Genomic DNA, 27,051 nt, shown 5'->3' on the forward strand with positions numbered 1-27,051 from the left:
AAAAAAGCCGCCGCCGCCGGCCGACGTAACGCCGTCGACGGATGTTGAACGGATGAAATAAAAAAACACGAAGTGCCAAAAGGAAAACGCCCGTGGCCTCGTGGCTGCAACACGCCGGAGCCTTTTAATGGGGGCGTTGGCAGCAGAAAAAAAAAAATTTCCGGCACCGGTTGTCAAGCTGAAACGCGCGGGCGGTTGAGTCGACCGACGGAATTGGAGTTGACGTCGCTCGATTGATTTTGCTCCCACGCGTTCGACGCTTCGGACGTTAGCGAGGTGCGCCGAACGTCGTGGCGCGGCAAAGCCCCGGGGGGGTCGTGCCGAGGGAAGGCCGCCGGTGGCGAGCTGCGAGGGCCCGTCGGCCGCCGCCGCTCGTTTGCCGACGAGCCGGGCCTGGCGGCTTAACGCCGGCCTGCGGCGCAGCGGATTTCAGAAGCTGCGGTTGGGGTGGATCGCGGTAGATTTGTGAAAGTGCCAAAAACTCGGCCGCATTGTGAGGTGGGCCGGCAGACGGGAGTACAGCAAAGTGGGTTTGGGAACTCGTCCGTGTGGGCATATGCAGGTCCTAGAGTTGCCTTCAACATACAAAAAGACTACATACACAGGGATGTGAGACTCAGTGTTGCTCTCCTGTACTGTATAAAGGGAGTTGTTATTTTGCAGCTGCAGTTTCTTAAATCTCCCCGCCACCTCCATCCACCGAGTTGCACAAACGGGGGACAGCCACAGTCGGTGGGCAAGTCGTGTGAGGTGGGGTAAAGTGTGGGTGCCTCTGCATCTTCCGAGACGCCCCGGCCAGCGTGGAAGAGTAGGCCAAGATAACCCACGAGAGCGGCTTTTTTAAGAGGTTTCTTAAGTGCAGGCTGCTTCCGCCAGCAGTGGCGCAAGTGAGGAGATGCAGGGCCGCGCCTTTACCATTGCATGACGTGACCGTCGTAACGATGCCCGCGATCATTCACATTCCTCGCACTCCCCTCTCCCGCCCAGCGAGACGAACTGTCACGATTTGGGATTGCAATTTGTTTTTTTTTTGTTAAATAATTTCCAGCGACGTGGTGTGAACACTTCAAATGAGTGGCAGCCTACGACGGCCCTTGGTCTGTTTGTGAAATGTGGTTGCAGCTCTACATGTCTCTGTGACTCTGACTCTGTGTCCCTGTGTCCCTGTGACTCTACATGTCTCTGTGACTCTACATGTCTCTGTGTCTCTGTGTCTCTGAGTCTCTGTGTCTCTGTGACTCTACATGTCTCTGTGTCTCTGCGTCTCTGTGACTCTACATGTCTCTGTGACTCTACATGTCTCTGTGTCTCTGCGTCTCTGTGACTGTGTCTCTGTGACTGTGTCTCTGTGACTCTACATGTCTCTGTGACTCTACATGTCTCTGTGACTCTGTGTCTCTGTGACTCTACATGTCTCTGTGACTCTACATGTCTCTGTGTCTCTGTGTCTCTGCGTCTCTGTGACTGTGTCTCTGTGACTCTACATGTCTCTGTGACTCTGTGTCTCTACATGTATCTGTATCTCTGTGTCTCTACATGTCTCTGTGTCTCTACATGTCTCTCTGTCTCTGTGACTCTACATGTCTCTCTGTCTCTGTGACTCTACATGTCTCTGTGACTCTACATGTCTCTGTGTCTCTACATGTCTTTGCGTCTCAGTGTCTATGTGACTCTACATGTCACTGTGTCTCTACATGTCTCTGCGTCTCTGTGTCTATGTGACTCTACATTTCTCTGTGTCTCTGTGTCTCTGTGACTACATGTCTCTGTGTCTCTGTGACTCTACATGTCTCTGTGACTCTACATGTTTCTGCGTCTCTGCGTCTCTGTGTCTCTGTGACTCTACATGTCTCTGCGTCTTTATGTCTCTGTGACTCTACATGTCTCTGTGACTGTGTCTCTGTGACTCTACATGTCTCTGTGACTCTGTGTCTCTGTGACTCTACATGTCTCTGTGTCTCTGTGACTCTACATGTCTCTGTGTCTATGTGACTCTACATGTCTCTGTGTCTCTACATGTCTCTGCGTCTCTGTGTCTATGTGACTCTACATTTCTCTGTGTCTCTGTGACTACATGTCTCTGTGTCTCTGTGACTCTACATGTCTCTGCGTCTCTATGTCTCTGTGACTCTACATGTCTCTGCGTCTCTGTGTCTCTGTGACTCTACATGTCTCTGCGTCTCTGTGTCTCTGTGACTCTACATGTCTCTCTGTCTCTGTGACTCTACATGTCTCTGTGACTCTACATGTCTCTGTGTCCCTGTGTCTCTGTGACTCTACATGTCTCTGCGTCTTTGTGTCTCTGTGACTCTACATGTCTCTGTGACTCTACATGTCTCTGTGGCTCTACATGTCTCTGTGTCTCTGTGTCTCTACATGTCTCTGTGTCTCTGTGTCTCTGCGTCTCTGTGTCTCTACATATCTCTGTGACTCTACATGTCTCTGTGTCTCTGTGACTCTACATGTCTCTGCGTCTCTGTGTCTCTGTGACTCTACATGTCTCTGTGACTCTACATGTCTCTGTGACTCTACATGTCTCTGTGTCTCTGTGTCTCTGTGGTTACATGTCTCTGTGTCTCTGTGACTCTACATGTCTCTGTGACTCTACATGTCTCTGTGTCTCTGTGTCTCTGTGTCTCTCCATGTCTCTGTGACTCTACATGTCTCTGTGTCCCTGTGTCTCTGTGTCTCTGTGTCTCTACATTTATCTGTGTCTCTACATGTCTCTGCGCCTCTGTGTCTCTGTGACTCTGCATTTCTCTGTGACTCTGTGTCTCTGTGTCTCTGCGTCTCTGTGTCTCTGTGACTCTACATGTCTGTGTCTCTACATTTCTCTACATGTCTCTGTGTCTCTGTGACTCTACATGTCTCTCTGTCTCTGTGACTCTGCATGTCTCTCTGTCTCTGTGACTCTACATGTCTCTGTGACTCTACATGTCTCTGTGACTCTACATGTCTCTGTGTCTCTGTGACTCTACATGTCTCTGTGACTCTACATGTCTCTGCGTCTCTGTGTCTCTGTGACTCTGCATTTCTCTGTGACTCTGTGTCTCTGTGTCTCTGTGACTCTACATGTCTCTGTGACTCTACATGTCTCTGTGTCTCTACATGTCTCTGCGTCTCTGTGTCTATGTGACTCTACATGTCTCTGTGTCTCTGTCTCTGTGTCTCTGTGACTCTGTGTCTCTGTGTCTCTGTGTCTCTGCGTCTCTGTGACTCTCCATGTCTCTGTGTCTCTGTGACTCTACATGTCTCTGTGACTCTACATGTTTCTGTGTCTCTGCGTCTCTGTGTCTCTGTGACTCTACATGTCTCTGTGATTCTACATGTCTCTGTGACTCTGTGTCTCTGTGTCTCTGTGTCTCTGTGATTCTACATGTCTCTGTGACTCTGTGTCTCTGCGTCTCTGTGTCTCTGTGACTCTACATGTCTCTGTGACTCTACGTGTCTCTGCGTCTCTGTGTCTATGTGATTCTACATTTCTCTGTGACTCTGTGTCTCGGTGTCTCTGTGTCTCTGCGTCTCTGTGTCTCTGTGTCTCTACATGTCTCTGCGTCTCTGCGTCTCTGTGACTCTACATGTCTCTCTGTCTCTACATGTCTCTGTAACTCTACATGTCTCTGTGTCTCTACATGTCTCTGCGTCTCTGTGTCTATGTGACTCTACATGTCTCTGTGACTCTGTGTCTGTGTCTCTACATGTCTCTGTGTCTCTACATGTCTCTGCGTCTCTGTGTCTATGTGACTCTACATGTCTCTGTGTCTCTGACTCTACATGTCTCTGTGTCTCCGTGACTCTACATGTCTCTGTGACTCTACATGTTTCTGCGTTTCTGCGTCTCTGTGTCTCTGTGATTCTACATGTCTCTAGGTCTTTGTGTCACTGTGACTCTACATGTCACTGTGCCTCTCCGTCTCTGTGTCTCTGTGTCTCTGAGTCTCTGTGTCTCTGTGACTCTACATGTCTCTGTGTCTCTGTGACTCTACATGTCTCTGTGCCTCTGCGTCTCTGTGTCTCTGCGTCTCTGTGACTCTACATGTCTCTGTGTCTGTGTCTCTGTGACTCTACATGTCTCTGTGTCTCTGTGTCTCTGTAACTCTACATGTCTCTGTGACTCTACATGTCTCTGTGACTCTACATGTCTCTGTGTCTCTGTGACTCTACATGTCTCTGCGTCTCTCTGACTCTACATTTCTCTGTGTCTCTGTGTCTATTTGTCTCTGTGACTCTACATGTCTCTGTGTCTCTGTGACTCTACATGTCTCTGTGTCTCTGTGTCTCTGTGACTCTACATGTCTCTGTGCCTCTGCATCTCTGTGTCTCTGTGACTCTACATGTCTCTGCGTCTCTGTGTCTCTGTGACTCTACATGTCTCTGTGCCTCTGCGTCTCTGTGTCTCTGTGACTCTACATGTCTCTGTGTCTGTGTCTCTGTGACTCTACATGTCTCTGTGTCTCTGTGACTTTACATGTCTCTGTGACTCTACATGTCTCTGTGTCTCTGTGACTCTACATGTCTCTGTGACTCTACATGTCTCTGCGTCTCTGTGTCTCTGTGACTCTACATGTCTCTGCGTCTCTGTGACTCGACGTTTCTCTGTGTCTGACTGTCTGTATGTTTTCCTGTCTCCCCACGTCTGCAGGGTTTTGCCACCCCCCTGCCACGCAATACAATTCCAATGCCCCTTTACAGCTTTGGGCAATCAGCTGCCCTGATTGCCCACCTCTAAGTCCGGAGAGGGGGGAGGGTGGGGGGCCCTGTGTGTAAATCAATGGACAAGGGAAGTTGTCAGGACCCAAGTCTCAAAACACAGCTGCCGTCCTTCACTGCAGGCCCAGCCTCTCAGCGCAGTTGCACTAAATCACGCCGTTCAATCCGGCTGCCCTTTAATAAATTACGGTGAACTGCTCACTGAACCGGCCAAACCATTTCCACCTGTAAACGCGCCGGGCGTCCAACATCTGAGTAACATTTCGCAGCAATTTTAGACCTGACCGCGCGCTTGAAATAACAAAACGGAATATTTCACCGCAGAGGGGGGTTATACGGACAGCCTGGAACTTCGCTGTTACACAATTTCTAATCGGTGCGAGTGGTGCAAGCGATTCCTAAGAAAAACGGCTTCATGGGGCACGTGAGCCGCAGTGGATTGTTTTGGTTTTGGGGCTCAAGGCTACGCGGAGGTCAGTGGGCAAAGAGGCTAAGGGTGGCAGTGGATCAACAGGCAGGGACAACGTGATAATCCCCCGACAAACTTCTAACGCAATTCAAAGGCAATGTGATTTGCTGCTCGAGTGAGCATTGAGGCATTGGTGCTCATCTCGTGTTCACAGTCCTGCTGAGCCAGCGGTGGAAATTCCGCATTCCTATGGCAGGAGCGAGTTTCTCCATAGACCAACCACTGTTAGCGTCTCCACAGCGTGGGATGACGGTGAACCCTCCTCCTGCACCCCAGACCAGAAATTGAACTCAAACTTGCGATTGTGAGCCGCTCGCTCCAACCACTAAGCAGCAGCCACCCGGCCGGCTCCAATCAAATCAAATAAATAAATTCCATCCCCTCTCAATCCACCGGTGGTCGTCGCCTCGATCATTCGGGGTTTATTGACCATACCTCACCATGCTGGTCACTGGAGATTGGTGAATGGGGTGGCAGAAGGTGGCGGGGGGCACGGGGAGAAAGGTGAAATCGGTTTTGGTGTCGCTCGGCACTGGTGTCGGCCGAGGCGGGAATCGGTCCTCAACGATTCCGATCTCGGACGTGGCATCGATTGTGCACGTGTGTGTGTGTGCATGCGTGACAGCGGTAGTGTAGCGGTCAACGCACTGTGCGACGGTTCCGGCGAGCCGGGTTCGATTCCCGCTCACGGCCAAAACCGGTGACGATTATCTGAACAGGTCCTGGGCCTCCCCTAGGTTGACTCAGCCTCAAACGAGTACCTGGTGTGGTGTGTAAACATCGCCACTAAGGAGACAAAGGCGGTCGCGCGTGGTGCTGGCCACCCACCCCCTCGTGTACTGTTCTGGCCTTCATAGGTACTCGCTAACAGCACTTGCCCCAACAGTCTATTATTAAATGCTATACGGGGGAACTTTGTCTTGTAACAGCGTTGCCAACTGGCTAAGACTCATGGTGCACTGGGGACACCAGAACCATTCGGAGCTCACACACACTCCCGTAATTATTCTCCCTTAGCCATCAAGCGGCCGCTGACGTGAAAAGGTAACTGAACATGTGAGCGCACACAGACAAATATCCCCCGCATAGCCTTTAAAAGACTGCTGGGGCAAGTGCGACGAGCAAGCGGCTATTAGGGGGCGGGTGGCCAGCACCATGTCCAGCCGCCTTTGTCTCCCCAGTGCTGATGTGTCACACACCACACTTAGTGCTCATCGAAGGCCGAGTCGATCTCGGAGAGAGACTCTTTCAGGTCTATGCCGCTGTTATTGGTCGCGAGCTGGGAATTGAACTTGGGTCACCAGGTGTGTAGCGTCGTGCGCTACCGCTCCCGCGCACGCAAAACTGGCTTCTCCTCTTCACCATCCCCCACCACCGCTATGCAGCCAGATGCTGTGGCAATGCATCTCACAAAACGCAATATAAATCACGATGCGCTGCCGGAACGCATATATCTTTCCAAAGGATCTTTCAGGAAAAATAAAAAAAACCTAGGGACGACTTTTTCTTTTTAAATTACACAGGATGTTACGGCCCAGTCCCCAGATAATTTAGAAACTGTTATTATTTATATATTATTTATCGTGGACGCAGGAATGTATAAATCGCCGTGGCTTTTTTTTAGTTGCTGCAGATTTAACAAACGGCCACCTTTGTGTTGTGATTAATGAAAAGTTTCACCTGGGGCCACCGAATATTTTTCCACATACCGTGACGACATTTTTCGAGTGTAAAAATTACTCTGAGACAGCCCAACCTCTCCCGTGGCGGAGAGCGTGGGGGGAGGGAGTTATAATATGGGGTAGGATTTCAAGACAAGGGGAAGACGCGGTGGCTTTTGCTTTAATAGATGAGACCCCCCCCCCCCCCCCGACGACTAACAACACAAACAGCTGTGATCTTGTCGACATGTGGGCCCCCGACTGCGCGGTGCCTCTGGCTGCCTGACGAAGAGTCTCCAGCTTCACGACGGGGAAACTAAAATGAAAAAGAAGTGGGGTCGGGAGAACACCCCCGGCGACGACGTCACTGCGCGGCGAGGCCGGGTCGGAGAGGACTGCGGCGTGCGAGGCGTGTCCATGCTCGAGTGTGTTGGTGACCGACTTTGAACGTGTTCGTTTTTTAAAGACAATCAGTAAAAGTTGCCGGCGTACGCCGGAGAGCAGGGAACACAAAAAAACTCCGAATCAACGAGAGGAGATCGGAGGTGAATGATCGCGAGGAGGATTCTGTCTTCACGCGTTTTTTTTAGATTCCAACACAAAAAGAATATAATCCCAATTGATGCACGGGAAAAAGAATAAAGCGGAGCACAGAGAGACGCGGCTCGCAGGTGTACGGGAGACAGAAGCGGGGAGGGAGAGGCAGAAAAATCACGGCAACGCGCGCACCTCCGATCAGCACGGTTGGCTACGTGCGGCGCGAAAAAAGTTCAAAGTACAAGGCAGCGAGAGTGACGGACAGAGCAAAGCAGAGGAACTGAAATGGACGACACCACGAATACTCTGGCTAGCGTCACTGCTGGCGGACGGGCCTCAACCTGAGGGAGCTCTCGAGAGCCACTCTGTAGGCTATTTCGGCCGACTCTTCCGCGTTGATCAGACGGCGGTGGAAGTGGTCGGAGTGCACCCACACTTTGCGACACCATTCGCGTAGCCGGTTACACTGCTCGGCGGACAGAGGCTGGAAGGTGGGGGGAAGGGGAATTGAAGTAAAACTTGCACCTGAATTCACAGCATCGCACGGCGCTTTCAGATGCGCTTCTGTGGCCATCTGGAACGCTCTTCCTTCCGATGTTAGGAAGCTACTGGAGCTACGCACTTTTAAAATCAAGATTGAAAACTAATTTATTTAGAATTGCTTTGTGTGTTCCATTTGTTGTCCTTCCCCCGCACCTCTGATTAGCACGGTTGACCACGTACGGTGCAAAAGAAGTTCAAAGTACATGAACAAAAGCACTCATCAATTGGCTGAACACATCTTGATACATAGAGGATTGCAGATCTTGGCCAACAGTTGGTATCGCTTCCTCATTGCCACCTGGTCGCTGCCTTCCAGCTCAGTCTGCGGTTCCTCGGCGCTTGTGAGACGCAATTCACGCGACCGCCGACGACTGACGACGGCGCGATAACCAACAACGAACGTCGTCATTGTTCCCGCGATCGCTAACTACGGCACGGGGGGCCAGGCTGATCCATGGCACGAGCGCCGTTGACTCCGTACAGAGTTGCGCTCGCCTCATCCGCCGCCGACGAGGGGAACGTAAACCCGTGCAGCTCGCGGCCGAGATCCTCCGCTGTCGGGGAGTCCACGCTCCCAACGTTCCCACCGTGGCGCACTTGCTTCTCGCGACGACGCGCTCACCTTCGCACTTCTGGGTGCTGTCGCTCTTCTTGTGCCCGGCCGGACACTTGCACTCGTAGGAGCCCACCGTGTTGGTGCAGGTGCCGCCCTGGCACAAGCCCGGCACCGCCTGGCACTCGTCCACATCTGCACACGACGCGTTGGCAAAGATCACCCGCGCGTATTAGCCTTAACGGAATGTTGCGGCAAGCGCTGTTAGCGAGCACCTATGAAGGCCGGCGCGGCACACGAGGGGGCGGGTGGCCAGCACCACGCCCGGCCACCTTTGTCTCCCCAGTGGCGATGTTTACACACCGCACCAAGTACTAATTTGAGGACGAGTCGACCTAGGGGAGGCCCAGGACCGGTTCAGATAATCGTCACCGGTGTTGGTCGTGAGCGGGAATTGAACCCGGGTCACGAGGTTCGCATTGCAGCGCGTTTAGCACTGCACTCCCGCTTCCCAAACACACGTTTGCACAAGCGTTAACACGCATACACAAAGACAAAGATGTCCCTTACAGCCTTCACAGACTTTTGGAGCAAGTGCCGTTTGCGAGCACCTATGAAGGCCCACAATAGGGTGGTGAGGCCAGTACCATGCTCGGCCGCCTAAGTTTCCCCAGCGCTCATGTTTGCACACTGCACTCATATAAGACTAAGGTGACCTATGGGGGGCCCAGCACCTGTGTGTCCGTGTGGTGCGGTGTGTCTGTGCGGTGCATCCATGTGGTGTGATACGTCCATGCGATGTGTCTGTGCAGTACGGTGCACCCCTGCGGCGCGTCTGGGCAGCGTCTGTGTAGTGTGGTGCGCTGTGCGCCGTGCGGTGCGGCCGTGCGGTGCGTCCGTGTCTGTGCGGTGCGTCCGTGCGGTGCGGTGTGTCTGTGCGGTGCGTCCACGCGACGCGTCCGTGCGGTGCGATGCTTCCGTGCGGTGCGGTGTGCCCACGCGGTGTTGTGCGTCCGTGCGGTGCGTCCGTGCGGTGCACCGCGCGCCCTCACCCTGGCAGGCCCCCGTGCGCACGTTGGGGACGAAGCCGCGCCGGCACGGCTGCGGCTGCGAGGGGCACGTCTCGCACGGGTGGCCCCACGCACGCCCGATGGTGGCGCAGCAAAGCGTCTTGGTGCACACCACGCCGCTCAGCTGGCCCTGGCACATCTGGTTGGTCACCTGCGTGAAGCAGGGCCCTGTGCGGTAGTCTGCAAGCGGCGACGGGGCGAGGGGGGGGACAGAGCGAGCCCGGATTTCACGCGGCGTCGTTGGCTCCTTTAAACATCCGGCGGGAGAGCGAGCGGCTTCGCGAGTCGGAAGGCGTTGCGAGTTCAATTCCTGGTTGGGGGTCGAACCGGCCCATCGACCCTCTGGGATCGATAAAAATAAGCACCACTTTGAGGGAAAGTCATCAACAGCCGCCCCTGGCCATAGGAATGTGGAATTTTTTAAGCACCACTTTGAGGGCTGTGAGCGCCGATGCCGCAATGTTCATTTGAGCCGGAATTCGGGTTCACAGTGCGAATGCGTCACGGGCCACGGTACAGCGGGGACAGGCGGTGAGGATGATGCGTGACGACGATATTGTTAACGATGATTACGGGGACGGGCAGAGTAAGCGGATCAAAGGTCGTCGAGGAGAAGGAGAGGTGCAGCATTCTGAGAAGGTGAAATTAGCAGCCGTCAGGTGATGCCACAGGGCAGGAGAAGCGAGCGATGGAGACAAAGGAAGAGGACAAGCAGATGCCAAAGGCAGGGCGAGCGAGCGAGCGACGGCGAGAGAGACGAAGGGTGAGCATTGAGAGCGAGGGGCCGACATGAGGCGGAGCAGACGCGGTTGATCCAAACAATTGTTCCTTCGGGAGCCGTGGTTCACAATGGCCCATTGCAATTATGAGAAAAGCGCGCATGCACACACGCACGTATCACGCATGCACGTTTCACACGCACGTATCACACGCACGTATGACGCACGCACGAATCGCACGCACGTATCGCAGGCACGCACGTATCACGCACGCACGTATCACACGCATGCACGTTTCACACGCACGTATCACACGCACGCATGACGCACGCATGACGCACGCACGAATCGCACACATCGCACGCACGTATCACGCACGTATCACGCACGCACGTATCACACGCACGCACGTATCACACGCACGCACGTATCACACACGCACGCACGTAGCATCGCAAGTGAGCAGACATTCCCGCACGTGCGGGAATGTCCGCACGGTTCACAAGGAGTGCCTCTCTACGTGGAAGTGTCCCACGTCCGTGTCTTCAACTGTCGCAACTCCACCACAGCCAATCAAGTGGAGTTGGCAAACGCGACACTCAAACATCACCTCAGCGTTTGACATTTTAAACTATCCGCGTGGCTAAAAAGCCAAAAGAAACTGAAGTGCGAATCGTAAAGTTTGGTCCACAAAGCCTTCGCCCAACGTCATTAAACCCGGATTGTTGTCCGCATCGTCGTCGTCGTCATCACGAGCGCCACCGCGGCCGTGAATGCACCGAGAGAACTCAGCCGGCCTCCGCTCGTTGGCCGAGCTGCCGCCGTCTTCAATGTTCGGCGAGGCAATATTGAATGTCCTCGAGAGAGCAAATGTGTGTTTGTGTGTCGCGGCACGCGATGGAACAAAGCGGGCTTCACTGCATTTTAAATCAAATTTGGCTCGCGCATATATACAGAACAAAAACATAATGCGTGCCTAATCCCTCGAGTAATTTTGTTTTAAAATTAAAATAAATGTTACTTTAATATACGTTCCGCCCCCAACGCTTCCCGTACCCATTTCACCACCACCGCAGCCAACCGCTGATAATCAAGTTGGAAATGTTTACTGCGCTGTTGGGAGTGTCTCATTTCCGTTGGTTGTGTGTGTGTACGTGCGCCTGTGTGTGACGTGCAGGCCTTTATAGGTGCTCGCAAACAGCACTTGCCCCAACAATCTGTTAAGGCTACACGGGGGATCTTTGGCTTTGTGTGCACCTAGTCTGGTACAAGTGCCGCGGTGACGTCACCGCGTGCGGTGGCCGGCGCGCTGCGCTACGAACCGAGCAACCGGGGGAGCTCCAATCCCGCTCACGGCCACCATCAGTGGCAGATTGCCTTGGTGCTGGGACTAGGCAGCTTGAACAAAACAAAAACACGAGCAGCTGACGCGGAGTGTCAACAGGGAGACACGCGGGTGAGACAAAGGCGGCCGGGTGCCGTGTCGGCCACACTCCGTGACCACCTTTGTCCGCAGTGGCGGACCTCATAGGCGCTCGCTCACGGCACTCGCTCCCCAACAGTGTGTCTAACGCGACCGGGCTGCAGAGAGCTTCGTCTTTGTTGGCCTGTGTGTGTATGTGTGCCGCTGTTCTCCATCCAGCGCGGTGGCGAGTGTTTGATCCCGTGACTCGGTCAAACAGCGGCCCGGCGCTAACAAACAGGGCCCGCTCTGTCTGCCGTTTCGATTTTTGTTTTTCAGGCTGGCGGCTCCGTGAGCTCTCTCCCAGCGGAAGACGGCCGAGCCAGCGACTTCCAGACTGCCCCCCCCAACCAGTCCCACTACCCCCCACCTCCCTCCCCACACAGCAGCCCCCTCTCCCACCGCCCCCTCCCCCGCTACCCCCACCATGAGTCCCCACCACAGTGCCCACAGTAGCGCCACCGAACCGGCGAGCTGCCCGAGCTGCCGCTGACTCCGCTTCCTCCTCCTCTTCTTCTTTACTGTTTCTTGCCGGCTTGGTCCCCCCACCCCGCCCACCCTCGAATCCCCCTGCCCTCCCCATCATACTTCGAAATATTCCACAATGTTAAAAAGCGTTGCAGGCCTCTCTCGAACAATTCTGCGTTTTCCAACGCGCGTGCAGCCAGAAGCGAAAGCAAGCGATGCACTGACGCACACAAACACACAAAGATCCCAAACCCCCCCCGCCCCCCGCGTAGCCTGTCATAGACTGTTGGGGCGAGTGCTGTTAGCGAGTAGCACCTGTGAAGGCCGCCACGGCACGCGAGAGGAGGTGGATGGCCAGCACCACGCCCGACGATTAAACACCCGCCCAACGTACGCATATCATGTTACGGCCGAGTCGACCTAGAGTGCGTTGGGAAGGACCCGTGACACGGCAAGCGACAGCCACGTGACGGCGTCTCGCCGCCGGAGAAGTCGTCCCCCCCTCCCCGGTCCCGTCGGGTCTTCTCTGAACTCCGCAAGCCGTCTCTCGACACCCTCGACACCCTCGACACCGGCCGTGCTGGCCCGCGCCCGGAACGTCGCTGACCGACTGACGCGTGACCACGCGGCAGTCGGTAGCGTCGGCCGCCGCGATGAGTAGGGGGACGAGGCGGCTCGACGGCGCGTTGCGCCGAAGAATCGCGATCTTGCTTTGGCCCGGAGGAGGAATCCGACGAGCTACGAAGATCTTCTTCACCGATTGTAGTCGACCCGGGGCGTCAACGTCGTCGCTGACAAATTAGACATTCCCCCCTTATCCGCCGCCAGAGCCGTCAGTCGTCGCCGTCGCCGTCCGTCCATAGGGGCCCGTTGTTTGTCGGCCGGGATCCGCAAAAACGTCGGCGGTGCCAGCTTCTTGTCTTTGCCAATGAAAGCGAGCTACGCCGCAGCGACTCAGCTGTCCCACGTTTCACTTTTTTACTGGCCGCGCAGTGAAACCGTTTTCGAGAAAAGTTTCGCCATCGTGGGTGGCACCGAGTGGCTCCGTTCTGACCCACGGACTCGATGAGGCGACGCTTCAGTTGAGGCTCTCTACGGTGTGCCATCCCCCACAATGTTGACCACGGTGGCGAGGTTACAACACCAGGCGCCGCGCTGCCGAGATGTTAATTCCCTCGCCTGGTATACAGGACGTTGTGGGTTCGATCCCGACCCTGGTGCCTGTATATTTGGAATTTGTGTGTTCTCCCCGTGGTCACGTGGATTTTTCTCCAGATCTTCCAGTTTTTTCCCTCCACATTTAGAAACACGCGTTTCGAGTATTTGGCTGCGACAAGTTTCCACGTGATAAGCCGTCTTCATTGAGCTATGATCTGTGGCCAGGCCACTTCTGAAAGAGATCTATATAGCTCAGTGGGCCTTACATCTTGAAAAATTTGAAGCAAAAATATGTTAGTTTCCAGACTCTTTGGTTCTATTCGGTAAAGTCACGTAGGTAAAAAATGAAATAACAAAAATCACGACGTTTCGGCCACAACACAAGCGGCCTTCATCAGGTGAAGGGACCAACCTGTCCACTGAAGGGACCAACCTGTCCACTGAAGGGACCAACCTGTCCACTGTCCACTGGACAGGTTGGTCCCTTCACCTGATGAAGGCCGCTTGTGTTGTGGCCGAAACGTCGTGATTTTTGTTATTTTATTTTTTACCTACGTGACTTTACCGAATAGAACCAAAGAGTATGGATCCTTGCAGTCACGAAAGCTTCAAATCTAGAAATGTTAGTTTCCAGACTCTTTTGCTGTCTCTTGCTTTCGGTTCTCTCAATTCGCTCCGACGAGTCTTCAGTTCTTCCTCCCCTTGACCAACGGGGTATTTGTTCGCGCAATGTCCCGGAGACGCAATTCAGCCGTGACATTTCAAGGAGCCGCGACGGTGGCCCGTGGCCTTCCTTTGAAGCGACGCGGCGCCCAGCGCCAGACAACCGCTCGCGATAGACGCTCCACCACGTTTACTTTGCTGCGCCGATCTCAATTACGGCATGGCGCAGACACCGCCCCCCACAACCAACCCCACCACCACCACCCACCATCACCGCAGGTCCGCGATCAAAGCCCGTCGGTTCTAGTTTGCCTCCCCTTTTTACTTCAACTTCGCCGTTACGAACGACCGTCCCGGACCCCGCGACTCGTTGCCGCCGGGGCAATGCGGACGCGCAGGCGCGTGGTTTGTTGGAGGCGAGACGCGACCTTGGAAGCACGTGGGGCGTGGGGGGAGTTGTGGAGGAGAGCGGCTTGGGCGTTTGTTTTGGGCTGGGAGGTGGGGACGACGTGGAGGAACTGCGGCGTTGTGGCCCACGGGGGTTGGGTGGGGGGGGGTTGCCCAGGCATAAAACTCCCCCCCCTCCTCCCCCGCTCCTTCGTGCTTCATTCCCCCCCCCCCTCGACACTCTGGGCTCGCCCCCCTTCCCACAATCCCCCCCCACACCCGCCGATGGTCACAAGCACCTGAGTCAACATGACAAGATCGAGGCGGTGGCGGAGGAGAGGGGCCGTGCGGGAGAGACAGCAGGACACCGGCTGGACATAAAACACAAACACGGGCGGCAATAAAGGGACTTCAGAGGATGAGAAGGGCCAGGGCAAATCCATCGCTGAGCGGCGAGGACGATGCACAGACAATATCAAGTGTTGCTTCGTGTTATTTATTTTTACTGCCCCCCACCGATTCCCACAATGCAATGTTTGTTAATTACGCGGTTGGTTACGAGAGCCCTGCTCTCCCCCCACCGAAACCCCACCAACCGGTGGAAATTGTTGGCATTTGTCCGTCACCGTCAGCGGTCGCAGCTGGAATGACAAAAAAAAACCCGTAGCTCTACAAACGGCGGCTCGTCGCACGGAGCGCCGCGGCAAGATCGGACGCCAACGTCAACAGAGAATGGAAGTAGAATAACCTGTCACTCCCGACTGGGGGGGGGGCAGGGGGGTTGTTAGGTTATAAAACAAAATAATTACCAGGATGGCAAGTTGAGCATCTGACCCAGAGGTGGCGGAACGCGGTATGCGCTCATCACGTGACTCCCCAGCTCTCTCAGAGCAGCCACCGCCCCTCAGCACCACCCCCACTCTTAAAGAAAACACAAATTGGGGGTGAATTCGATGGAAACGGCGGCCAGGGTGTGGGGGATGGTGGCGGCTGCGGCGTCTGGGTGGCTGGGCGGGTAATCCCTCGCGCACGGCGCCCTGCGCCCCACGTCTCGGTGGAGGCGTGCAGGCTCTTCGCCCACGGCGGCTGCGGGGCCCAGCCCGCGAGCGTTCCCGCCCGCGCGCCGCCCGAATCCCCCCGGCCGGCAGGGGCTCTCGCCGCACCCCGAGTAGCAAGGGTCCGGCCAGGCCCTCTCTCCTGCCCGGCGCTACACCCGACGCTCGGTGCCGTGGCGGCGTGCCCCATGCGGACGGGGCGACTGCCCTGGGGCGCATCCCCTCCCAAGAGGGGCGCCACCAGAATTGCTGTAAAAACTAAAACCAAGTAGGCGGCAAGTGGCGGCTGGTGGCACAAATTTGCGGTGGAGCGGCGTTGGCGCTGTGGCGGAGCGAAAAAATTGGGAGTGGGGGGGGCGCGAAGATGGCACCTTGCCCCGTGCGCGGTCCGATTGGCAATTTCGTTTTGCTTCTCGGCAATGACAGCGGCAGCGTAGAGGGCAACATCAGAGAGCGTGTCGGTCTCGAGGGCCCCTTGCCGAGACGCGCGCGGAAGGGCCGCGCGGTGCGCCGGTCACGGCCGGCTGCTGCTGCAAAATGACGCAACACTCGAGGCTTGGTACACCACCACCCCTCCCAAATTAATATCGCACAGATAATTACAATTACCGAATACATCGCATCTTGAGAGAGAAAAAATGTTACCGGCAAAGCTAACCTCTTGTCTTTCTGATACAAGCGTATCAGAAAAAAACATACTTTTTAAAAATTACATTGCTAAATAACTCGGGCATGATAAATTTAAGCAATCGTATTGACGATGTTCATCTGGCTTTTCCACAACTTTCGTTTTCAAGGAAACGGTTGCGTGCTCGCGGGCCATGCACTAATGCAGTGCCCGTGTACCGCCACGCAGGTGGTACACGGGCACTAATGCAGTGCCCGTGTACCGCCACGCAGGTGGTACACGGGCACTAATGCAGTGCCCGTGTACCGCCACGCAGGTGGTACACGCGCCAGGCAGCAGTGCAGCTCAAGAGGCTCTGCAGAATGGACAGAGAGGGGAAAGAGCTGCGGCTGCTGCACCGACCGCGAGACTTTCACTGGAACCGTCTCTACGTGAACGGGGGGTTGGGAGGTTCCTCAGGGGCTCTGGGCACAGCGGGGTGCTTGAACTGAACAAGTTGTCTTGGTGATGAGCAGGGGATTCTTGTGGATGAGTGGCGTGGGGGGGGGGGCGGTTGACGCTTCGCTGTGTAGGAGTGGCGACCGATCATTAGAACCCATAAATCATTCGCGGAAAGCTCTCTCTCTCTCTCTCTCCACGCACGCCCGCCCGCCCGGCGGAGTGAAGCAAAGCGCGCCGCGGACGATCGACAGCGGCTGCGTTGTGACCGCGGGAGCCCCCGGGCCCGCGCCCGGCAACTTGGGGCCGCAAAGGGGCGGCCTGAAACGCCGGGGCCTCCCCTCGCTTACCCCGCTGGCAAGCCGCTCCATCGTCCGGAGCGAGCCGCCGACCACGGCACGGCCAAGCGCTTCCCGCCGCCCCGCCGGACGGATGTGAAGTCTGTCCCCGGGACGCGCGATGGATTTTAAATTAAAAGGCACTGGCGGAGGGAGGGGGGGGAGTGGGGAAGGGGGGGAAGGGGGGCGGCGGAACCAAAAAAGAAGTTGGGTTTCACATGGCCTGAGTTATGGCTGGGCCGGTGAGGGAGAGGCAAGGTTGGTGGTGGTGGGGGGTGGTGGTGGCTGCGGTGGAGGAGATGGAGGCAGCAGAGGAGGATGGTGGGCGGGCAGTAGGGGGCGGGGGATGAGAATTCCTGCGAAAAGAGCAAGCTATTAGGGGTCAGTGAGCAGGCTAATTAAGCCTGGGAGCCGGGCACTCTTCAACGCAAATGACAGCCTTTTACCAAACCGCTTCAGAGCCGGCAAACATCTGCACTGAGGGGGCCGCCGCCACCGCCGCCACCGCCGTCGCGCTGCCCGCAGGGAGACAGGGGCGGTGGGGCGGCGGAGGTGCGGGACACCACGGTAATGAGAGGCCGGCGCGTTGGCGCAGGTGGAAGAGGCGGGGGGGGGGGGTGGGCGGCGGTGCCCCCGGCGATTGTTAGGCAACGCGGTTCTAAAGTAATCGCCGCCGCAGCATCACGGTGACGACGGAGATGCAGGAAGCCACGCGGGGTTCCGCGTGGGCAACACGGACCGCGTCGAGGGTCCGCCGCTTGTGACAAAACGGCGACGCTCACAGCCGGGCGGCAGTCCCACGGGGGCACGCGGCGGTCGTGTTCGTACGGAGCCGGCGTCACTCGAAGGTTGACGCGCGTGCGTGTCAAACGGGCCTCGCCGTGCCGAGGCTGTCCACCGCGAGTTGGACACTTTGTGCGAGTGAGAAGTTAATACTTAAATAAAAGCATAACAAAAATATTTACGGTCGAGTGACTTAATGGGGGCACTCGTGGGATCACGTGTGATGTTTATCACGATTATTGTTTGCCCAGGAAAGTAGGCTCGCCGAGTCTCGAGACACACAACAGCGATGTCGCTGTTGTGTGCGTAATCCAAGATGAGTAATTTGAAGGACTATTTTGCAGCATTGTGATATTTTAGGCAATACCAGTTCAACTGCGTTATTTTGGCCATGGGAGGAAACCGGAGAACCCAGAGGGAACCCGTGCAAGAACAGAACAGGGGGAGAACGTGTAAACTCGGCACAGGAAGACACCCGAGCCGGGAATCGAACCCAGGGTTATTCTTTGCTGCGAACGCACACGAGCGCCACCCAGCCGAGCTACGCCGTCGTGACAACATCGATGCAGTGACGCGCGACGAGCGGGCTCTGGTCACATGCAAGCTGACGGATTCCTGCGTCTGTGCTCGGATTCAACTTCGCTCTGACAGCCCGGGGCACAGAGCCCGAGGTAATTACGCGACGAGATGCGGGAGACATTTGGTGAGTTTTCTGGGTTGAGTATCCATTACACGTTACGGCCAGTTGTAATGACAACCCCAGGTTACTGATAAGTCAGATTGCCATTCATCATTGATAATAGATAACTGGATAAACGATTAGACAGCACGCCCCCTCTCCCATATCCGTCCCTCCGCACACATTTTTTTTTACACATCCCATGAGCCACAGAGTCTTCTGGGAGTGAATTTGTTCAGCAGCATTGGTCCAGCACATGGACGACTCTGAACCGGTTACAACATTCAGCGTCTTGTCGGCAGAGTCAGGCTCACTTAACCCAATGCTGGTTTTGTCATGGCCAAATGGACACATTATTCGGTGATACTGCATGAACAGTGGTGCACGAGCACACTGCGGCCTCTCTCTGTGCTGTGAAGAAGGGCCATTGCCCGGAACGCCGGACATTACATACTTGTAATGCCACAGTGTTGTTAACAAATGTGTTGAGTCTTTTTTTTTTCAATGATTATAGAATGTTTCGGTGTGAATGTGAAAGCTGGACAATTACAAACAGCCCTGCCAAGCAAACGGTCGCGTGCTCGCTGGCCAGACACGAGCGCCGTTCCCGTGTACCGCCACACACACGATAGAAGAAACATAAATGTGTGTTTTAAGGAGGATGTTAAATATTTCATGGACAGACACAAGATGAGCGACGCGAATGCGAAACGGATAACAGCAGGGCACACAACAAGAACATTAATGGGAATCATTAGAGAAAGGCAGGGTTAGATATTTTGGACGGGTGATGGGAAAACGAGCATATTAATATAAATGCGTTTTGACCGCGAATTTTAGACGCACCACAAGAAGATGGGGAAGACAGCGAATGAGGTTACATGAGCAAACTGAACGACTGGATTCAACTGGGAGGAGTATCCAATGCAAAGTTCTTGAATCATATCGTGGACAGAGCTGAATGGAAGGAAGGCCATGATAAGTTGGGGTCTTAGAGACACGACGTGGCACACAACAGATAGCTTTGCTTCACATCCAAAACCCTAAACGACGCCGCCAAAGCGAGTTTCGGAGAAGGCTTCTAATGCTATAAAAATCAGTGACAATGTTCATACTCGAATTGAAGAGGCAGTGACTGGGAACTGGGGGGTGGAAGGAGGAGGGGGGGGGCGGGAAACGAGGCGCGTAAATTGATGACACGTGAAACGTTCCGAGCGCTGCAGTCAGCTGACAGGCATCTGGCACGCACGTTTACCACGCGCCGAGAAGAGGCCCTCGGAACCCTCCCTCCAGCCTCCCCGAACCAATCAAAATTTTAAAACCATAGAGTTAAACCAAAATCAAAAGCGCTGCCAACACTTCCCTCTCTCGTCCAATTCGGCCGCCGCGAGTTTCTCCGACGGTTTTTTTTGTTTGTTACAGAGTTCCAATTAAAGCGGGTTTTTTACCACTTAAAAAAACTATTCTGTTTTAAAATCCTAAAAAGAAAAAGCGCGGGCCAGCAGCGGCACGCGACCGGCACGTTTAACCGGGAGGGCGACGGTGGCGGTCGTTTGGCAAAGTCCCCCATTATTCGCTCTTATGTAGCATGGTGGCCTCATTCGTGCGCTAGGCTTAGCGGCGCAATCTGCATGCGCGACCGCTGGAGCTAGCGCTGGCCGCAGCCGCCTCTCGCGTCCGTTTTGCTCGCTTTTGTGCACCAAGTTCTGCGGAGGGAGGGAAAGAGTGAGAGAGAGAGGGGAGTGCCCGACGGGAACAAAAGAAACAGTGTTTTTCTAGTAACTCTGTCCAGGCAGCGTGATGGACGGACGGACCCCAAAAAACCACCCTGCCCCCCAGCCTACACCAGCAACCACTACGCGAGTGCGTGCATGTGTACCTGTGTGTGCGCGTGTGTGTGGGGAGCGGTTGCGTAGCAGTTAGCGCGCTCCGCTACGAACCTGGCGACCCGAGTTCGATTCCCACTCACGGCCAAAATCAGTGACGATTATCTGGACCGGTCCTGGGCCTCCCCTAGGTCGACTCAGCCTCAAATGAGTACCTGGTGCGGTTAAAAACATCGCCACTGGGGAGACAAAGGCGGCCACGCATGGTGCTGGCTACCCACCCCCTCGTGCGCCGTTCTGGCATTGATAGGTGCTCGCTAAAAGCACTTGCCCCAACAGACTGTTGCAAGCTATACGGGGGATCTTTGTCTTTCCCTTTGTGTATATCGTGGGGAGCGGTGGCGCAATGGTTAGCGTAATGCGCCACGGGCCCGGCCACCCAATTCCTCGCTCGCGGCCAACATCAGTGACAAATTTCTGAACCGGTCCTGGGCCTCGCCTAGGTCGACTCAGTCTTAAAATGCGTACCTCGTGCGGTGTGCATTAAAACAAGGGCACAGCGGAGACAAAGGCGGCCAGGCGTGGCGCTGGCCACCCACCCCCCTCATGGGCCGTGCCGTTTCATAGGTGCTCGCTAACAGCACTTGCCTCAACAGGCTGTACAGGCACACACAAAGACAAGACCCTTGTCTTTGTGTGTGTCTAAACACTCTGTGGAAGGTGGTGTTCAGCGCTGAAATGTCTTGCTTTTGCCACTACTGCGCAGCAAGGCCTCCCCGCGAGTTGGAAGTCTCGAGAGACCTCGCCACCGACTCAAGTCCTAGAATCTCACCCAAATCCGAAAAGGACACCGGTGAAGAGTTGCAACAACACAGACGTCTCGAACACACACCTCACTCGTGACCCAAACATCACGCCTCTTCGCTTTTAACATTCCGCGGAGAAACTGGTGGAGCCATCAACCGCATCGGGACATCGTCAATGGGCCCATGTTCACATCTCCTTCAAGAAACGGAACATTAAAGACGCAAAACCACAGGAGCGCGATGATTGCGGCCATGCAACCCAAACTCTGGACCATGTAGTAAACCCACCGTGGTCTACGCTCGTTCAACGGAGGAGGAAGAGTGAAGCTACACGAACTCTCTCCTGAAGCCCTCTTCATGGCTAACAGAGCTCGCACGAGTATAATTACAAATTTCACATGATAAGAAACCACAGCACAATCTGACTCGGAGCGAGGACCCGGACACTGCTACGTGTCCCTCCGTCTGCCTGAACGCAGACACGAGCCCAAAAGACAAGAGGAAATGTGAAGTAAATAAACAAGCTATTTCTCAAAGCACATCCGTGGATATTATCCGTGCAGTTACCAGAGCAAAGAGCGTGGCGGCCCGCATATGAAATACGATGAGCTGCGCATTACAAAATCCGTCAAGGACGGTCATGGAATTTTAAAGAAAAACTATTTTGTACATCAAAGACACCTCGCCAGCAGATGGTAGACTCGCGCGAGGCCCCTTTGATGTGAGCCGGATTCCTTGAAGGCGACTCTAATCCCTGCCTTTTCTCCGCAGCACAAAAACCCCGCCTGTGCCATTTCCGCGCGGGGTGGGAACATGCAAGCAGGCCGCAATCTCCAGCCTCCCAGCGAGACGCCCCACTGCCGTGCCCTAGAGCTCGCTCTCTCGTCAGCGCCCTGAGCGGCAGGCCGATGGCCCAGATTCAAACTCCAGAATTTGCACGTGCCGGTTTGGTTTTAATTCGTTTTTTTATCATCACAATTTTTTTGGTAATATATCAATTATTTTTATTTCACGTTTTTTTTTCACTACCAAGCGACAAGTGGTGCAAGGGCGGTCCCCCAAGCCGAGAGGGCCGTTTCGGGTCTACGTCCTTGGTCTCCGGCGAACTCCCTATTGCCGTACAAAAACTGGAGGAAGGGCCTTTGCTATTGATGCCCCTAGGGTCTGGAATGCTATTGCCAATAAACTGTAACTTGAATCACTACCTATGAGATCTTCACTCAAAACTGCTCTAGAGGAGTTGTACAACCCTAGCTGCCACTGCTATTCAGTGGCCTAAAATATGGCTCTAGATTTTGGTGTTATAATTAATTTATGTAGTTTATTGTAAAAAATTCGGTCACAGTCCCTATGATCACTGTTACATTGGATTTATGGCTATTATTTTGGTGATTTCGAAAAGTTTTTTTTGTTTTGGCCATGTTTTTGTTTATTGTAGTACGGAGTTGACTGATGGCCTTAATCTTAGTTGTCTTGTGGTTGTTGTTGTTGTTATTTTGACTTGCATCCCACTGGGATTTTTGCACACAGCGTTGGTGTACGGTGCTATTTCAGGAATATTTTTGATATTTTTTTCCTGTATTTTCTGTTTGCACAGTCACATAGTCACTTTAAGATGTTTTCTTGTTCATGTTTTTTGTTTGTTGCGGTTGCACCCGATTCAAGAGCCGAATGGCTCACAGGGCTATACCAAATAAATGAACTAAAAAAATGAACTAAAACTCGACGCGTACGCTTCGCAGCCGATATTACAATTCATAGGAGATGGTTCCTGAGTCCGTGTTAGGCCACAATATGGTCCGGCCCGACGTTGGCGTCCTTAAGACCCTCCACCACCCGACACGGCCAAAACCGTTGAGATTATCACTTGTGTTTGGTGTTACGGGTTTTTTAACGTGCCAATTGTCATTGTTTCGCCTCACACCCAAACCGACAGTAGCGGCGATTTGGTTTCCGCGTTTTTGCTTCAACATTACGTCAAGCATCATCGGGACAATTGCCCAGGAAGTCAGAATCGAAACCCAGGAATCCCGACTGCACTTTCGCTCTTCGGAAGGAACGCAGAAGAAACTCCCCTGTGCAACCACCGCCAATGGAGGTGCGGGCCAGACATGTTCGACGGGCCGTGGACACGATCCAAAAATATTTTAACGGGGCGGGTCTGCAGGTCGAGCCACTTGGCGCACTCGCGAGCGCTCTTACTTTTAAAACAACTCCGTCTAGCCCGCGGCAGGAGAAGGGCCCCCATCGGCGTCTGACGTGAGACGACCACCTGGTACCTGGCTGCAGGAGGCGAGTGACCGGCGGCGGCTCACAGCCTCACAGCCGCCGCTTGCGATGCCGAGAAGCCCCGACGCTGACGAGGGCGGCCCACGCGGCGCTTCCTCCTCCCGAGCGTCACCGAATTCGATCGTCGGAAGCGACCGCCGCCGAGCTTGCGAAAAATAAAAATCCCCCGGCACCCAATTCAAGTGGCGGCAAACGGTCAGTTCTGATCGAATCAGTGGTTGCACCCGATTCAAGAGCCGAATGGCTCACAGGGCTATACCAAATAAATAAACTGAAACTGAATTGGGCATGGAAAAGGTGACCGGTGTGGCCACCGTCGATGAGGGTGAGATTTGGCCATTTTTAGTCGAGTCTGACGCGCGACGGACACGTCTCACGCCCGCGTGTGGTGGCGCCCAGAAATTGCCTTTGCTTTTCAGGGAAATTCTCGCACGGGGGAAAATTTTTTGGTACGCGCAACTTTTCAGTTGCGCAGTTCAAATGTACCGCACATATGTGGTGTACGCACGGTATATGCACCACAACGTTAAACATGTACACACGCACACAAAGATCCCCCATATAGCCTCAACAGACCCTTGGGGCAAGTGCTATTTAGGAAGCACCTATGAAGGCCGGTACAGCACAGGAGGGGCAAGTGGCCAGCACATATCACCCCCTCATTTGTCGACCTAGGAAAGGCCCAGAGCCAATTCAGATAATCGTCACTGGTGTTGGTGGCCGTGAGCGGGAATCTAATTCCGGGTCGCCGGGTTCGCAGCGCGCTTACCGTAGCACCACCGCTCCCCACATGCACGCACGCCGCTGATTTGTACATACATTTACAGCAACACACATGCTCGCACGCACGTGCAGACGTACACACACAGAGAAACCACATTTACAATAATATTTTCTTTTCTGAACCAGAAACTGCGGCTAAAATTAAAATACTTTCCCCAGGGTTTGCCACGAACATGATTTGAGGAAATTTTGTAAGCAGTTTTTTTATTGCATTCTCGACTTGGGCCGTTGGGACACTAAGGCTACTGGATGTCATTTCAAATTATTGCCATAAACTTTCCACAAACCTCCGGCGGTCGAATGCGTGCGTTGCCTTGTGGAGTCCAAACGCAAATCCAAGATGCCACTCGGTTAATTCCGGTGTGCATTCATGACGGATGGGCAAGGCCTATGAAAGCTAAACTAATTATCTGGTGATGCTGCTGTTGCTGCTGCGTTGTCAGCGGTGCACAGACAAAAAGAGTTGGAGCCTGAACTTCACACCCTGGGGCCCGATGGGTAACTATTCATCAGCCAATTCAATTAACTGTTCATCAAGGAAACATGTTATTACATGGAATTTTTTCCAAGCCGCGTGGCATAAAGGGAGGTCTTCAACCCTGATTATTCACTCTATTATAATTATCAGGGTGCCATGGAATACATGGTCAGCTACAAAAACGATTCACTCAATCTCCCTGGCCTCTCTATTAATGTGCTATGAAGAAGGGCCATTGTTCATAACGTCGCCTATTATTTTTCTTTGAAGCCCACACACACAAACACCAGTGTTAGTAACGGACGCGTTCAGTTTTTGGGCGCGCCAAGATCTCTCACGATTGAGTTTTTTTTTGCCTTGTCAAGTGTTTCCCATAACTAGCAAATGTTCACGAAACAACCCTCTGGTGCGCGTCTCCGCAGAGCTCACGTTTCAAAAATATTTAAGCGACGGCTCGGTCAGCCACGGCTGGCGACTCCGCGCAACGACAACGCCCAGAAATAGATTCCCTGCGTCAAAATAAATAAAGATTTCGTCTTAAGTCAAACACGTGGGTGGGGGGTGTTTCCATTTAAAGGACACGATTATTATTTTTAACAAAACTTGTTTGAAAATGTCCCGTATTAGTTCGCGCTCCGTAATGGCATTCCCCCGGAATCCCCCGGAACACAAAGTGGGGCGGCTAATTACAGCGCGCGCCGAGCCTGGGGACCGGCACGAGATGCCGCGCGGCGCGAGTGGTGAACAGAGCCGCACGGGCCGACGCGTTAAGCGGCACCGTGCAGGGGCTCACAGCGCACCAGCTGCCTCCACGTGTAATCAATATCCATGCCCCCGGGGTTAACGATCCCCGACATGCTGGCAGTTTAATTGGTCCTCGGGACTGGCCGGGGGCGTCTCAAACTCGGCGCTTAAAGGGAGGGAGGCAGGGAGGGAGGCAGGAGGCAGGGAGGGAGCGAGGGAGGCAGGGAGGGAGGGAGGGTTGGAGGCAGGGAGTGAGGGAGCGAGGGAGGGAGGGAGGCAGGGAGCGAGGGAGCGAGGGAGGCAGGGAGGTAGGGAGGGAGGTAGCGAGGGAGGCAGGGAGGTAGGGAGGGAGGCAGGGAGGGAGGGAGGGAGGCAGGGAGCGAGGGAGGCAGGGAGGGAGGCAGGGAGGGAGGCAGGGAGCGAGGGAGGCAGGGAGGGAGGGAGGCAGGGAGGGAGGCAGGGAGGCAGGGAGCGAGGGAGGGAGCGAGGGAGGGAGGGAGCGAGGGAGGCAGGGAGCGAGGGAGGGAGCGAGGGAGGGAGGGAGGCAGGGAGGCAGGGAGGCAGGGAGGCAGGGAGCGAGGGAGCGAGGGAGGGAGGGAGGCAGGGAGCGAGGGAGGCAGGGAGGGAGAGAGGCAGGGAGCGAGGGAGGGAGGTGGCGTAGGGGTCAGACCCTGGGAGGTTATTTCCCCCGTGTCCCTCGGCATCAAAACCAAAAGTCGACCTCTGCCGGCGGTGGGCCGTGCTATCGAGGGGCTGCGGGGCGTAACGAAGACGGGTGGTGAGGGGGCAACATGCGGGGGGTATATGGGGGGCGGTGGTGCGGTAAGAGAGGTCAGGGTCTCACGCGCCCCCAGGACAAAGGTGGATAATTGCGAGCATGTGCGAGGCCTGGCAACGGCTGATGCAGGGCGGCTCGCAGGTGTGAGCGGGACACCTCCAGTGGCAGTTGGACCTCCCACTTTGAGTGTATCGCTGATGTCGGGGTTACGGGCCAGGGGGGGAGGGGGGGTTGCCACGCTGGTAAAATAATGAAGTTGTACCGCTACTTCTGTTTGAAATCCTCCGAGTGTGAGGGAGTGGTGCTGTTAGAGCACAGGTCGTGACCCCCGGGGGCTGCCAGGGTTGACACGGAGTACAAAAAAAAATTCAGAGCGATTTTCTGCTCGAATGCGCTTTGAGGCGTTCGTGCCTCAACGCACATTCATCTCCTGTTGTGTTGCCCCCTAGTCGGTAGCGGAAATTCCACGTTCCTATGGCGGAACAGGTGTATGTAAGACTCGCTGCAAACATAAGACCATGAATGGGAAACTGAACTCAGGTCACCGGGTTTGTAGTGCGGCATGCTAATCGCAGCGCCATCGCTGGGCGGCGGTACATTTCTCAGCTCAGAAAAGCGAGCAAATAAGAATATCTTCTTTGGTTCTTTCGGTAAAGTCACGTAGAATGAGAATAAAATAATAAATTGATAAAATAAAATAACACAATAATATTCTCACGACGTTTCGGCCACAACACAAGCGGCCTTCATCAGGTGAAGGGACGAGACTGTCTGGTAGGACAGCGCACTCCAGCGCCTGATGAAGGCCGCTTATGTTGTGGCCGAAACGTCGTGAGAATATTATTGTGTTATTTATTTTATCAATTTATTATTGTATTCTCACTCTACGTGACTTTACCGAAAGAACCAAAGAAGATGAATCCTTGCAGTCACGAAAGCTTTAAATCGAAAAATAAGAATATGTAAGATGAAAAACTAAATTGTAGATTATTTAAGCATAAGGCAAAAACACACGTTTAATCAAAT

General features: G+C 54.5%; 1 protein-coding gene across 4 annotated transcripts in view; it reads right to left on the reverse strand.

The window, feature by feature from the left end:
* The window catches only part of FBN2 (fibrillin 2), a 140,806-nt gene that overhangs the window by 92,828 nt on the left and 20,927 nt on the right, over positions 1–27,051 (reverse strand). For all 4 annotated transcript variants that reach the window (XM_032968706.2, XM_076073001.1, XM_032968705.2 and 1 more), the window contains 2 exons: positions 9,526–9,723; positions 8,543–8,668 (listed from right to left, as the gene is read on the reverse strand). In XM_032968706.2, coding sequence (XP_032824597.2) covers positions 8,543–8,668; positions 9,526–9,723 — 324 coding nt within the window. The remainder of the gene's footprint in view (positions 1–8,542; positions 8,669–9,525; positions 9,724–27,051) is intronic.

Source organism: Petromyzon marinus, chromosome 40 (assembly GCF_048934315.1).
Source record: "Petromyzon marinus isolate PM22_M1 ecotype Great Lakes invasive population chromosome 40, UKy_Petmar_22M1.pri1.0, whole genome shotgun sequence".
NCBI classification, from domain to species: Eukaryota; Metazoa; Chordata; class Hyperoartia; order Petromyzontiformes; family Petromyzontidae; genus Petromyzon; species Petromyzon marinus.